We start from the raw sequence: 12,348 nt of genomic DNA on the forward strand, positions 1-12,348 counted from the left end.
TGTCTAATTATAACCTCCTCCTCTGTGTGTTTCTGCCACCGCTTGGTGAGTCAACGTTTTATCCATCCACTTAAATTATTTAGTCAAAAATTTGTTGTTTTAATTGTTAATAAGTCTATGAAACTAGTTGATCACAGATGCTGTTTTCTACTGGAGATGTTTCACATTACTGGAGGTTCTCCATGACAGAATTCATGGAACACAAAGAATGACATCAGTCGCATTTAATTAAAAATATAAAAAGGAAAGAAAAATGAGCTCTGTTGTTCTCCTATAATACACCCCCGACATAATGCACAAGACTAATATGTTACACATTATATTGTAAAATTAAGTTGCAAATTAGTGTGGATATATGTTTACATGAATACTGCTGTTCACTATGCCACAATTGTTGAAACATTTTTCTGGATTTTTTAAACAACTGAAGACTGCAGTTGTGTAATAGTTTCTTTTTTGTGTTAATGCAAAATCAAGTTATCATGTAAACAAAAGCCTTTAATGTACCACCATCAATTTCATGTATATACAAAATGAAAAACAAGATCATATATTAGTTGTGGAATTAACCTTTTATGGTACAAAATGACGTTCAAATGCAACAAGAACAAACAGTATTATCTGTAATCACTTTTTATTACTGTTCATGTAGCACTGTAAACCATCTGGAAGGCATTCTTAAGTACATTATTTATTTTCTTTTTTCGTTTTGTAACTCTTCCTTTCCTTATCCTCTTTTTTAGTATTTTGTTCCAATCTATTTGGCTTGGTAGGTCATGTTCATCACAACTTTTTGGTTCTCCAGGCTCTTGCAGTTTAAGAGACTGCCAAGAAACATCACTGTTAAAATCAAGATCCAACACATTATTTCCTATCTGCCATGGCAATAGCCCCAAAGGGCATCTGGTCCAATCAAAATTACCTGTAAAGAAAAAAGCAGAGACCATATTAGTATGGAATGTTAGAAACATTATCTAGAATACTTCACTTAGGTTAATACTTCTTACATTCGGAGTATTACTCACAACTTACTATACTTTGTAGACGAAATGATTGTTTGTCAACACTGGCTGGAAAACCCCATCTGGGGTTGTTCAGCAGCCTACTGCAAGTCTTTTTACTTGACACCACTTTCATGACTTGCTTATCAATGACAATGAAATGAACACAAGGACAAGAGAAGACCTAGTCCCTAAGTGGTTAAAATGTCCTACCTGGCAGGTAGGCCCCGGTACGTCAGTCAGCTGTGCTTACCACTCAGCTACAGAGGCAGACAACCTACGAGAAGGTCAATATACAAACTGTATCACACAATAGGGGTGAGAGTGTCACTGATATGATACACAAGTTGGAGTGGCAGACACTGAAACAAAGGCAGTTTTCTTTGCGGTGAGATCTATTTACGAAATTTCAATCACCAACTTTCTCTTCCGAATGCGAAAATATTTTGTTGACACCCACCTATGTAGGGAGAAATGATCATCATAATAAGAGAAATCAGAGCTTGAACAGAAAGATTTGGGTGTTCCTTTTTCCCATGCACCATTCAAGATTGGAAGAGTAACCATGTATATGTAGATGAAGATGAAGAGGAAGCGGAACTACATCACATCGGGATTTATTATTATTACTGTCTACTTACATGTATTTAGTGCTTTAAGAATAGGGTTCTTCTTCACATTGCCTACATACCTTCACTCAACATATAATGTATTCATAAGATGGGGGTCAGCATGGAAGGAAACATAAGCTCAAACAGTAGTGGTCATATGGTTACAGTTCTCACAGCTTGTCCAAATTGTCCAAATATTGATTTATACATACGAGCCCAGTGAGCAATAGCATCTGCATGTTGGGAGAATATCTAATGGTCACAGCAATATATGGATTATGCCCTGTGTTTAGAGCCGTCAACAGTACAAATTGGTTAACAGTCATTGGTGAGCAGAATGTATGGGTTAGCCATAAAAATTTGACTTTCTGATGATTTGCCTATCAATGGCAGGAGTGATGGTTGTGCAAAATGGTTCAGGTTCAGTTAGATTGCCAATCAGATAGCTCATTTACGAGCTGACAATATAGTACTCAGTGAAGTTTTATTATAGTGAAAAAATTAACAGCATTAATAAAGGTTATTATCAGTCAGAAACCTTGTGTATTACATTTAAATTAATTTCCTTATTTGTACCATATCCTGTTTTAGGACAAGAGAATGATAAGACCTACAAGATGGAAACAATCGAACGTATAATGAAGGGGATATTATAACATGTTATTAATTTTATTGTTATTGCATATAAACTTTCATAGGTGTGACAGTTTGTTCGCTGGGTAACCTTGTACATTTAGAATGTTGCACACATTTGTCTGCAATGAGGAAGTTAAAAATCACTTGTTTAGGAAAATAACTTAAAACTTAACTGAAGATCAGCAAAAGTGTCAATTGCCGTGAATTTACCTTGCTATTCTGAAACCAAGAACTGCACTCTGGTTTGCAATATTTGCGCACAAAACATAACTTATGTTTTTAAAATGTGTCATCAATGCAAACTGCTTCTATTACAGGGAAAATCATGTTGCAAATATTTTGTGATACCAAAGGGATCTCAAAAATTTCTTTTTTTTTTTCAGAATGACATTCAGTTGCCAGCTGAATAATATGAACATTTATTTCATTTGATCAGTTTTGACATATTAATGTGCCATCTTCAGAAGTCTACAAAATTTATGAAAATATTCATCATAACGTGACCATACATGTATGTAAAGTACAAGAACCATATTATGAAAACTTATACTGGCTTAACAGATGCCAATATGTTGTCAATAAAGTATAATGCCGTGACATATTGCAAAATCATAGAGTGTATGTGATGAACATAACATAGAGTTAATCACACTAGCATACAATCAAATTGTTATGCTAGCAGCGAGGAATATATGTAAAAGAAAATAAAAAGTATAATTAAGGCACATAAAAAGAAAGTTATATGCTAGATAAAAAGGCTAAACTATCAATCCATCAATCAAGTACAAATATAAATTTTATGTCAAACAGTTTTAAAAAGCCCCTATAATTTTATTTATGAAAAGTTGATGGTGGCATCATAGGTTGATGGTGTAGTTTTAATTTGTTGTGCTTTTCAGTATCCTGGAGATTAAGTTGGCAGCTGGAACTGAGTTTGCAGGAAATCCAGGTAAGTCAGCTGTACACAGGTTTCAATGCTGGCAAGTAGTGCCATAGGCACACTTTGTGCACATGAAGGCAACTAACACATGCTGTTGCCCCCTTGCACACTTCAGTGCCAATAATGTCCATTTTCAGGTACCAAACACTGTTTATAGCCAACTTACCTGTAGTTTCCAAAAACTCAGTTCCAGCCACCAGCCTCACTGCTAAGGTATTGGAAAGCACAACAAACTCCCATTACACCATCAGCCCATGGCGTTGTCAATCAAAATTCTATACAAGACTTTTTTAAGGCATTTTAATGGAAATTTTGTGCTTATACTTGATTGGCAGTTGAGCCTTTTTATCTAATGTGTAACTTCCTTTTTATAGCTTTTGGTTATATTTGGAAAATTTGTGCTTATACTTGATTGGCGGTTGAGCCTTTTTATCTAATGTGGAACTTCCTTTTTATAGCTTTTGGTTATATTTTTTGTGTGCTATTATATATGTTCCTTGCTGGTAGTGCACAATCTTGACTATAAGTAAGTGTGATTCATTCAAATGGTTCAAATGGCTCTGAGCACTATGCAACTTCTGTTCTGAGGTCATCAGTCGCCTAGAACTTAGAACTAATTAAACCTAACTAAACTAAGGACATCACACACATCCATGCCCGAGGCAGGATTCGAACCTGCGACCGGAGCGGTCGCTCGGCTCCAGACTGTAGTGCCTAGAACCACACGGCCACTCCGGCCGGCTATGTGATTAATTCATTCTAAGTTATAGCGTAATTCTGAAAAATTGACAGCCATGAATGAAAATAATAAATCCCACAATTTCTTACAGTCATTGAAACTACCAAAGAAAACCTGTGCACTTCACAAAATGTAGCTGCAAAATTCAGTAGCTCTCCTATGTCATTCAGACTTTTTCATTGTGGAGTTACAAAAATGTACTAGTAGTGAAAGTGTAAGTGTGGCAATGGTGAATTTACATTGGTCTGAGCTGTGACAAATGAAAGCTGACAGTCTGAAGCTGCCCGAGTTCAACAATGGCAATGCTACAGAAAAAGGAAGATACTGAACGAAAACAATGTGTAGTGTGAGAAGACAGTATATGGCTTAATGGAAGAAATAATCCTATACATTTGAAATGAGATTACTCTAGCTACGGAGGTACACAGAGCTTTGATCACTTAAACACCTACGAGATACAAATGACTTAAGCTAACCAGCACATTTCTTAAAAGAGACAGTAGCAAAACCCACATCTTATTGTAGATAAAAAAAGGCATTTATGCATTTGCGCTTAATGCAGTAAAGTCTTCCTTTATTTATTGTTCCATTTTCTGTGGACTTATTCTTACTGCACTGCACGACTTACATCAACGTGTTGCACCTTGCCACAATCGTGGAAACGTCTACTTTTATTTGGTGTATGAGTATCACCTTTTAATTGAAAAGGGTGTGACATGCATGGTAATATTTAAGAGAAATTGTGTTGTTTCGACCAATTTTTGAAAGTGTCAACTTTGAAGAGTCACAGGAGCCAGACCATCATCATGTTAATTTCCTTTCCACAGTTTAAAGAAAGAACCATTCTCTACGTGCAGGTAGATTTTTTGTTTGTTTTCAGATTAGTTGTGGTGTTGTAATAACAGTGGATGTAGATTGCCACAATTAACTTAATAGTGATCCTATGAACAAAATTAAAAGCTTTGTTATCGCCTTTAGTTTTCATGCACATAAATCTACATAAAACACTAATATCATTTGTTTAAATTTTTTGCTTTTGTATCTTTAGTGTCACGTGCTCTTGGTTGCTATGTCACTAGACCTATGAACATTATTTCCATTTCATCCTTCATTGCTGTAGTTTTTACACTGGGGCTTCCTGTCAAGGGAAACAATCATGCTGCCATTCGTTGTTGTGTACTTGTGTGACAAAGTTTGTGTGATATAATTAGTTGTTTTGGACATGTGTGAAACCACACATTAATTTAAAAAAGGTGTGCAAACTCCATGATGATGAGTGTGGGTGCTTTCATTGAGACCGAAAAAGAACAGAAAGCAAGATGTTGTGAATCACAGTCAGTAAAGAGAAATTCTGAATATCTCAGTATTATTTAAGTCATAATTTTCATCATTTTATTTGGGCCTTTGTCCCACTTCAACGCGGGGTCAGCCTTGTTACTATGGATTTAGCAATGTTAGTGAGAGATGCCCTTTCTGCCGCCACTCCGTGCAGTAACTTCCACTCCTACCCACTGCATTATTTCAATGTGTATTTTGTACCAGTAATTTTCTTGAAAAAGCATTCTACAATAAAGTAAGAGAAGAGTGAAATGTACTTTGCTGCCTACAGCTCACTGTAACCTAGCGTCTCATGGAAACGATAATACATGCTCCAAAGTAACTAAATGCATTCTCTAAGTCAAATTCTGAGTAACTGACCCTCTCCTTTCGATATCAAAACTCTATGAAACTCCATTATTTTAATGTGCTGCTTTCTATTACTATTGCATGCTTTATCATTACTCAGAATTATGATGCACATATTCTTTTTGAAACACACCTCTGGCTGACAAAACTATGTTACTGACTGACCAGTGCAGTTATCCTGAAACTCTACACTCAGATTAAATTTCTAGGAATCTATAAGAGAAACTTTATTATCCTATCATATTTGATCAAGTGTGTTTCAATCACATTTACAAAGGAACTTACCACAACTTCTACTCCAGGTTGCAGGTGTGTCATCCATGCTATGTTCTTCTACAACTTCATTGCTTACAAAATCTGTCATTTCCTCTGTTACTGCCTCTGGTATACAGGACGTTAGGTCTGCCACAGTATGCACTTGATCATCATCAGTATCTTCCTCTGGATCCACATCATAAACATTCAAATCTTGAGTGTATATACAAACAAGTGATATCAAGCTCTCTCTCACTCTTTGCGGCAAACTGACCACTTCCAGCATTCTGTCAATATTGGAGATTGGTATATCAAGAAGTGATTGGATAGAGTGTTTCATTTTTAGACCTATATGTAAATTTACTAGTCACTGAATATTATAGGTTCTCTCCAGATCTCCTCCATCCCCAGTCTTACCTTCTGCTATCCATCTACACACTACACTGCACTCTTTCTTATGCTAATTAATACACATCATCTCTGACAAGCCAAAATGTTGTATATCAAGGCAGAAAATACTTTCAACTTTTGAAGTGACAGAGGACTGCCATTGCCTAGCAGTCAGTTTGACAAAAAATCCTTTTAATTATGAACTCTGGCTGTTTGTTATGAAATTTATATGACACAGCTTTTAAAGAGTGAGGAAATACAAAGGGGCAAAGTATATTACAATACACCCCGTCCCTCCTTCCAAGGCATCACTGAGTGCTGTAACTGGTTTTCAATTTTTCTGGAATTCCATTTGCCACTGCTGTCCATTATGCAAGTGCAAGAAATGGAGATTAATATTATTTTGGGGCAATTTTGTTGTTTATGTATTTCATAAAGCTTGAATGATACTAAACACATGATGTAGCTAATTCAAATAAATCTCTATCTGCTTCAATACCCTCAAAACTGCAGAAAGCAGAGTGAAAATCCATGCTTCTTTGTCGTCTGTGATCAACCTTACTGTCTCTCAATATGGATTAATATTGTGCCCAAAATGAAACTGAAAACAGATACTTATTTAATAACATACAGCAACTTCTGTATCTGGACCAAGTTATTTTGAATAGTGTGTTTGCCATACCATTTATCCCTGAAGTATGATGTCCATTAATCTTGTTGAACAGCTATAATGAAAAACAAGCTCTCTCATTTGGAGTTCAAGATTTTTTTCAGAAAAGAACTAAAATTAGGTAAATTAGACCAACATTCTGCCTGTAGTCATCAGCTGCAGGTAATGTGTTACCAGAAGGCAGGGAGGTATGTGCAAGGCAGAAAAACACATTCCAAAAGAGAAAGCACTATTAATTGCTCCTACTTGTAGATGATATGGTACTAACAACAATAGCAAACAGTATAACACTTGAAATTGATTCTCAAAGTGCATCATTCTCTCATATTGCACGGAAGTTAGCAGAAAAGTGTGTCACTTGGTGTACATTCACTTGCAAAAGTGCCACATTATTTAAAAGGTGAGAATATGAATGTGGACTGAAACTGGTAGCTCAGTAGTAAAGAAAAACAATCCTATTAGACAGCATCAACAATACTGGCATAATGTTTCACTGCTGTAACTGAAGTCGCATCACATCATTATCAGTTGGAAATCCTCCTTGTGCAACAAAAGTCCTTTTACCGATCTCACATTTGTCAAACTGTGAGTTGTAAAAAAAGCAGCTACTGGAATTGCAACTACAATCTAAATGCTGTCTCCACGTAAAACATTCAGCTTAATTCTCTGTAGACATATTTCTTACTATTTGGATCAACTGGAACCAGTTCACACATGCAGCCTGTGGATGTCTGCTCTTTTTGTGATTATAAACATATCACAAATATGGACTAAAGCTGTAATCAATACTTTCAAAATAAAGTGCATGACAGACTTGTTATCAGATTACACATGTAACCTCTGCTTAAAAAATGATTGTCTAACTCATGTGACTTCACTGATAGTTGTGGCAAGCTGTATAAATATACAAACAATGGACAATCCAGGATGGAATAATGACAATTTTATGAAAAGGGTAGTACATACTCACGATGGGGGCTAGTCTTTTTGCTGTGCCTATCTGTATAATACATATGAAAGTGTCTCCAAGATGTAAACTATCAAAATAACTATGTAATAAGAATGTCAAAAGGTTGTAAAATATATTGTGCTATCTAGAACTGAACATGTTAGAATGTTTACCTAGCCCTTCACATAATTAGCCAATGAAGTCATATAATATAAATAACATACAAACAGAAATACAAGACGGAGATAAAATGACAACTCTTTGCTAAGGAAACTACTCAGATGTTGCACTGAATTCAATATACTAACATGAAACTTGTAATTTCCAGTGATATGCAGATTATAATGAAGCTGTCGTTTATCATCTAGTAAAGTCAGTAGAAGTTCAAAACAAATTGGCAATTGACCTTAACTAATGAGAAGTGTGTGGTCATCTACACGAGTGCTAAAAGGTGCTTTGGTTACACGATGAATCAGTAAAATCTAAAGGCCGTAAATTCAACTACATACCTAGGACTTATAATTACAAACATCTTAAATTGGAGGGAACATATAGAAGATGTTGTGGGGAAGGCGAATCAAAGACTGCATTTTATTGGCAGAATACTTAGAGGATGCATTGGATCTGCTAAAGAGACTGCCTACACTACACTTGTCGGTCCTCTTTTGTAGCACTGATTTATGGGGTGGGATCCTTACCAGACAGGACTATCAGAGTACATCTAGAAAGTTCAAAGAGGAGCAAAAGCAAAGACAGTGGAATGTTCTCACGAAATTTCAACTGCCAACTTTCCTCTCTGAATGCTAAAATATTTTGTTGACACTTATCAACATAGGGAGAAATGACCATCATAACAAAATACGGGAAATCGGAGCACACATGGAAAGATATATTTGTTTGTTTGTTTCCACGTGCTGTTCAAAAATGAAAGAACAGAAAATTATTGTGAAGGTGGTTTGATGAACACTGTCAAGCACTTGCCTATGATTTGCAGAGTATCCAAGTAGATGTAGATGAAACTGTGGCTAATTAAATGCATGTACCAGTCAAGGATGCAAACCCTAATCTATCTTTATGAGCAAGCTTTGGCCTAATCAAGGTGAATGTCCAGCATAAGACAAGGATTGGTATCCATGTTCTTGCATAGCACATGGTTTTAATATGTCAGGTTTCATTCAAAATGTCTAAAACAAAAGCATATTTCATTAACACAAAACACTAACAACAACAGCAGCAGCAGCGACAGCAACAAATGCATATATTATGATTGTTAGAAACCAGTTAAAAGCAAATATCACAGTGCAAATGAAGGATAAAAATTGTAGGAAATCTAATGGGGAAAAAAGACAAAGGAAAACAATTGAAGAGGACAAGGATACATCCTAATAAGACAAAAAAGCTGCTACAGTAAAAAACCCTTTTTTACAGTTTCAGTGGACTGATCCAAAAAAGTGTAAAATACAGGAAAGCATAGGACATACAAGCTGTAGATTTCATCCCTACTGTTCTCTGTTTAGGAAGACTGCCAGATTCAGTGTTTTAACCAACACTGTGTTACAAGTTTTATTTAATGTATCAAAAGGTAGCGGCTGAGTGCTGACACACACAAATATGTGCACAGGTTTCCCTCTGTTTTGATCATGTGCAGTGGTGAAACCACATTAAAACAATATTCATGTTCTAATGTGAGACATATTATTCATAACCATGATAAAATTGTGATACATAAAACTTCTAACACACTACTGGTTAAAACACTAAAGTCGGCAGTCTTTGTAAATAGAGAACAATAAGTATGAAATCTACAGCCTGTTGCGAACATGGAGGTCAATCAGTTCAGGGACATTCTGGTTCATAAAGAGGGTGGAAATTGTTGTCACAATATAGAGCATCTTGCGGAGGGATGTTTCCAACTGAAATCAGGTTGTACTAGCCTAATAATTTGAGCCTAGTATGGATTAGCATATTTCACATGCATATTTTTACACATTTTTTATCCTCCACTACTGATTCTTGCTCCTTCCATCTGCACCACTACAGAAAAGTTCTCCTATCCCTAGCCAGAATCCAGTCCCACATACCATCCCTGTTATACTGCCTAGCTCATAGAATCTCCCAAATCGCCTGACCATCAAATTATTGATCTCCAGCTGCATCCACTCCTTCCACAATGACCACCTCTATTCAAATTCTGTGAGTCTGTAACCCTCACCAACCTAGTCCTGTAAAACCATGTAAATCATGCCCCAAACCACCTTAGAACACCTCCCCAGCCATAAAATTCTTCAGCTTTGCAATCTCAAATTCATTCATCCCATCTCATACACAAACTCTTGCCTTCCAGAAACTGGAGCAGTTATGTACATGAACACTTCAAATAATTTCCCATCCTGTTCACTTCCTACTTCCACCTTGGACTATAACTATCCACCTCCATATGTGACTCCAAACCTCCCTCACAGCCAACAAACGTTTCCCCAAAAACTTACTCCTTCCTATCACTGTACAGAATCCAGAATCCAGTTCATACCTCCATCCAATTGAGGTCCACCCCCACTGCCCCAAAATCACCCCGTCAACATTCCAGAATTTCTTAACCTTGAACCTTGCCTCACTATCATTACCCAAATCTCTCAATGTGGAAACCAACCTCACATCTGCGCAAAGAACCACAACCCAGCACCTTAAGAACTAATCCTGCCATCATAACCCTGCCTAACATTATAACCCTGCCTGCCAACAGAGGCTATATCACTGAGGTTTTAAGCCTCAAGGATTATTATCTGGCAGAGAGACTCCGCCAGCTATCAGATTCATCCACCTACAAATCCTGGCAGTGACCCCATTCCAGAAATCCAATGTGATCTCCAGTCCCTTCTCAAATTCTTACACTCATCCCAGAACCTCTCACCCCACCTCCTACATTGCTCCCTAAACTCCACAATTTCAACTGACAAGGATGCTCAGTTTCCTTCGACACATCAGCATGTTCCTTCATCACACGGTGTCCTGCTCATCACTGCTAATGCCACCTCTCCCTACAACAACATTCTCAATGCTTGTGATTTTGCCACTACCTTTCTCAATGCCTGCCTGACTCCAAACTTACAAACTCCTCACCATGACCAACTATATGCTCACCCACAATTACCTCTCGTTTGAGGTGTCACCTACAAATAAATCTGTTGCACAGTAGTGGGCACCTACGTGGCATCATCCTATCTTAACCCATTCACAGGCCTTCTGGAGGAATCCTTCCTAAATACCCAGACTCCCAAACCACTCATGTGGTTCACATTCACTGATGACATCTTTGTGATCCACACCAAGGGCGAGGACACCCTATCCAGAAACTCTACACATTATCCCCCATTCACTTCACCTTGTCTTCCTCATCCCAGGCAGCCACCATCCTTGATGTTAACCTCCACTGCTAGAATGGCAACATAAGTACCTCAGTCCATATCAAACCTACCATCCTTCAGCAATACCTCCACTTCAACAGCTGCCACCCATTTTACACAGCCTAGCCACCTGTGGTGGTTGCATCTGTAGTGATGATCAGTCCCTCTCCAAATATACCAAGGACCTCACCGAGACCTTTATAGATCAAAATTACACTCCCACTCTTGCGCAAAAAACATATCTCCCATGCTTTGTCTCTTCAGTCACTTACCACCTCCCACACCACCCGTCTGGCCACAATGGAGCACTCCTCTCATGACTCAGTACAACAAGGAGCTGGAGCAACTGAACCACATCCTCTGCTAAAGTTTCAAGTATCTCACATCATGCCTTGAAATGAGGAATATCCCACCCAGTAGCCTTCCTACCCCTTCCACAGTGGTATTCCACGAGCCACTGAAACCACATAATATTCTTGTACACAATGCAAGATAGTAGGAAAAAAGAGAAAGGCAAATGGTTGAAATAAATTTTTAAGTTTTGAAACTTAGAGAAAATACTCACATGAGGTTCAGGGTCTAGTAGTAAGAAACAGGGAAGTTTGTCCCCTTAAGGAGGGTGCATCCCCTCTTTATCCTCCTCCTCCAAAATTCAATTTTGGTTTACTTTTTAATTTTTTTTTTTTTTTTGCATAAACCATTCACTTTTAGAAGGCAACAGTATTTACAAAAAATATTTCTTATAAAAATCTACACAAGGAAGGTCATGGGCACATTTTTAGTCTGACATATAGTGTTGGAGATATGGGAGTTTGAATAGGATACAGTTAACACATATTTTTTTGCAGATTTTGCAGCTTAGTCTGTTATGTACATGAAAATAACAATTAAGTATATGGAATTTAATATGTGGTGTGGGCTCGTCAGGACATATCAAAGAAAAGACAAGACACATGAACATATGCACCTTGAATGATCGTTCAGTTAGGATGCAGCCTGTCCGAACTATTGCAGAAATCTGCGTAGGGCTTCAAGCAGTGAGGGTAATTGGTAGGTGACACTGCATC

General features: G+C 37.3%; 1 protein-coding gene across 2 annotated transcripts in view; it reads right to left on the minus strand.

The window, feature by feature from the left end:
- Positions 1-477: 477 nt before the first annotated feature.
- Positions 478-12,348, minus strand: part of LOC126266620 (uncharacterized) — an 85,805-nt gene continuing 73,934 nt past the window's right edge. The window contains exons 8-9 of one of the 2 annotated variants that reach the window (XM_049970971.1): positions 5,899-6,155; positions 478-922 (exon numbers count right to left, since the gene is read on the minus strand). In XM_049970971.1, coding sequence (XP_049826928.1) covers positions 645-922; positions 5,899-6,155 — 535 coding nt within the window. In that variant the 3' untranslated portion in view covers positions 478-644. The remainder of the gene's footprint in view (positions 923-5,898; positions 6,156-12,348) is intronic. The other variant, XM_049970980.1, reaches the window with a different exon arrangement.

Source organism: Schistocerca gregaria, chromosome 1 (assembly GCF_023897955.1).
Source record: "Schistocerca gregaria isolate iqSchGreg1 chromosome 1, iqSchGreg1.2, whole genome shotgun sequence".
NCBI lineage: Eukaryota > Metazoa > Arthropoda > Insecta > Orthoptera > Acrididae > Schistocerca > Schistocerca gregaria.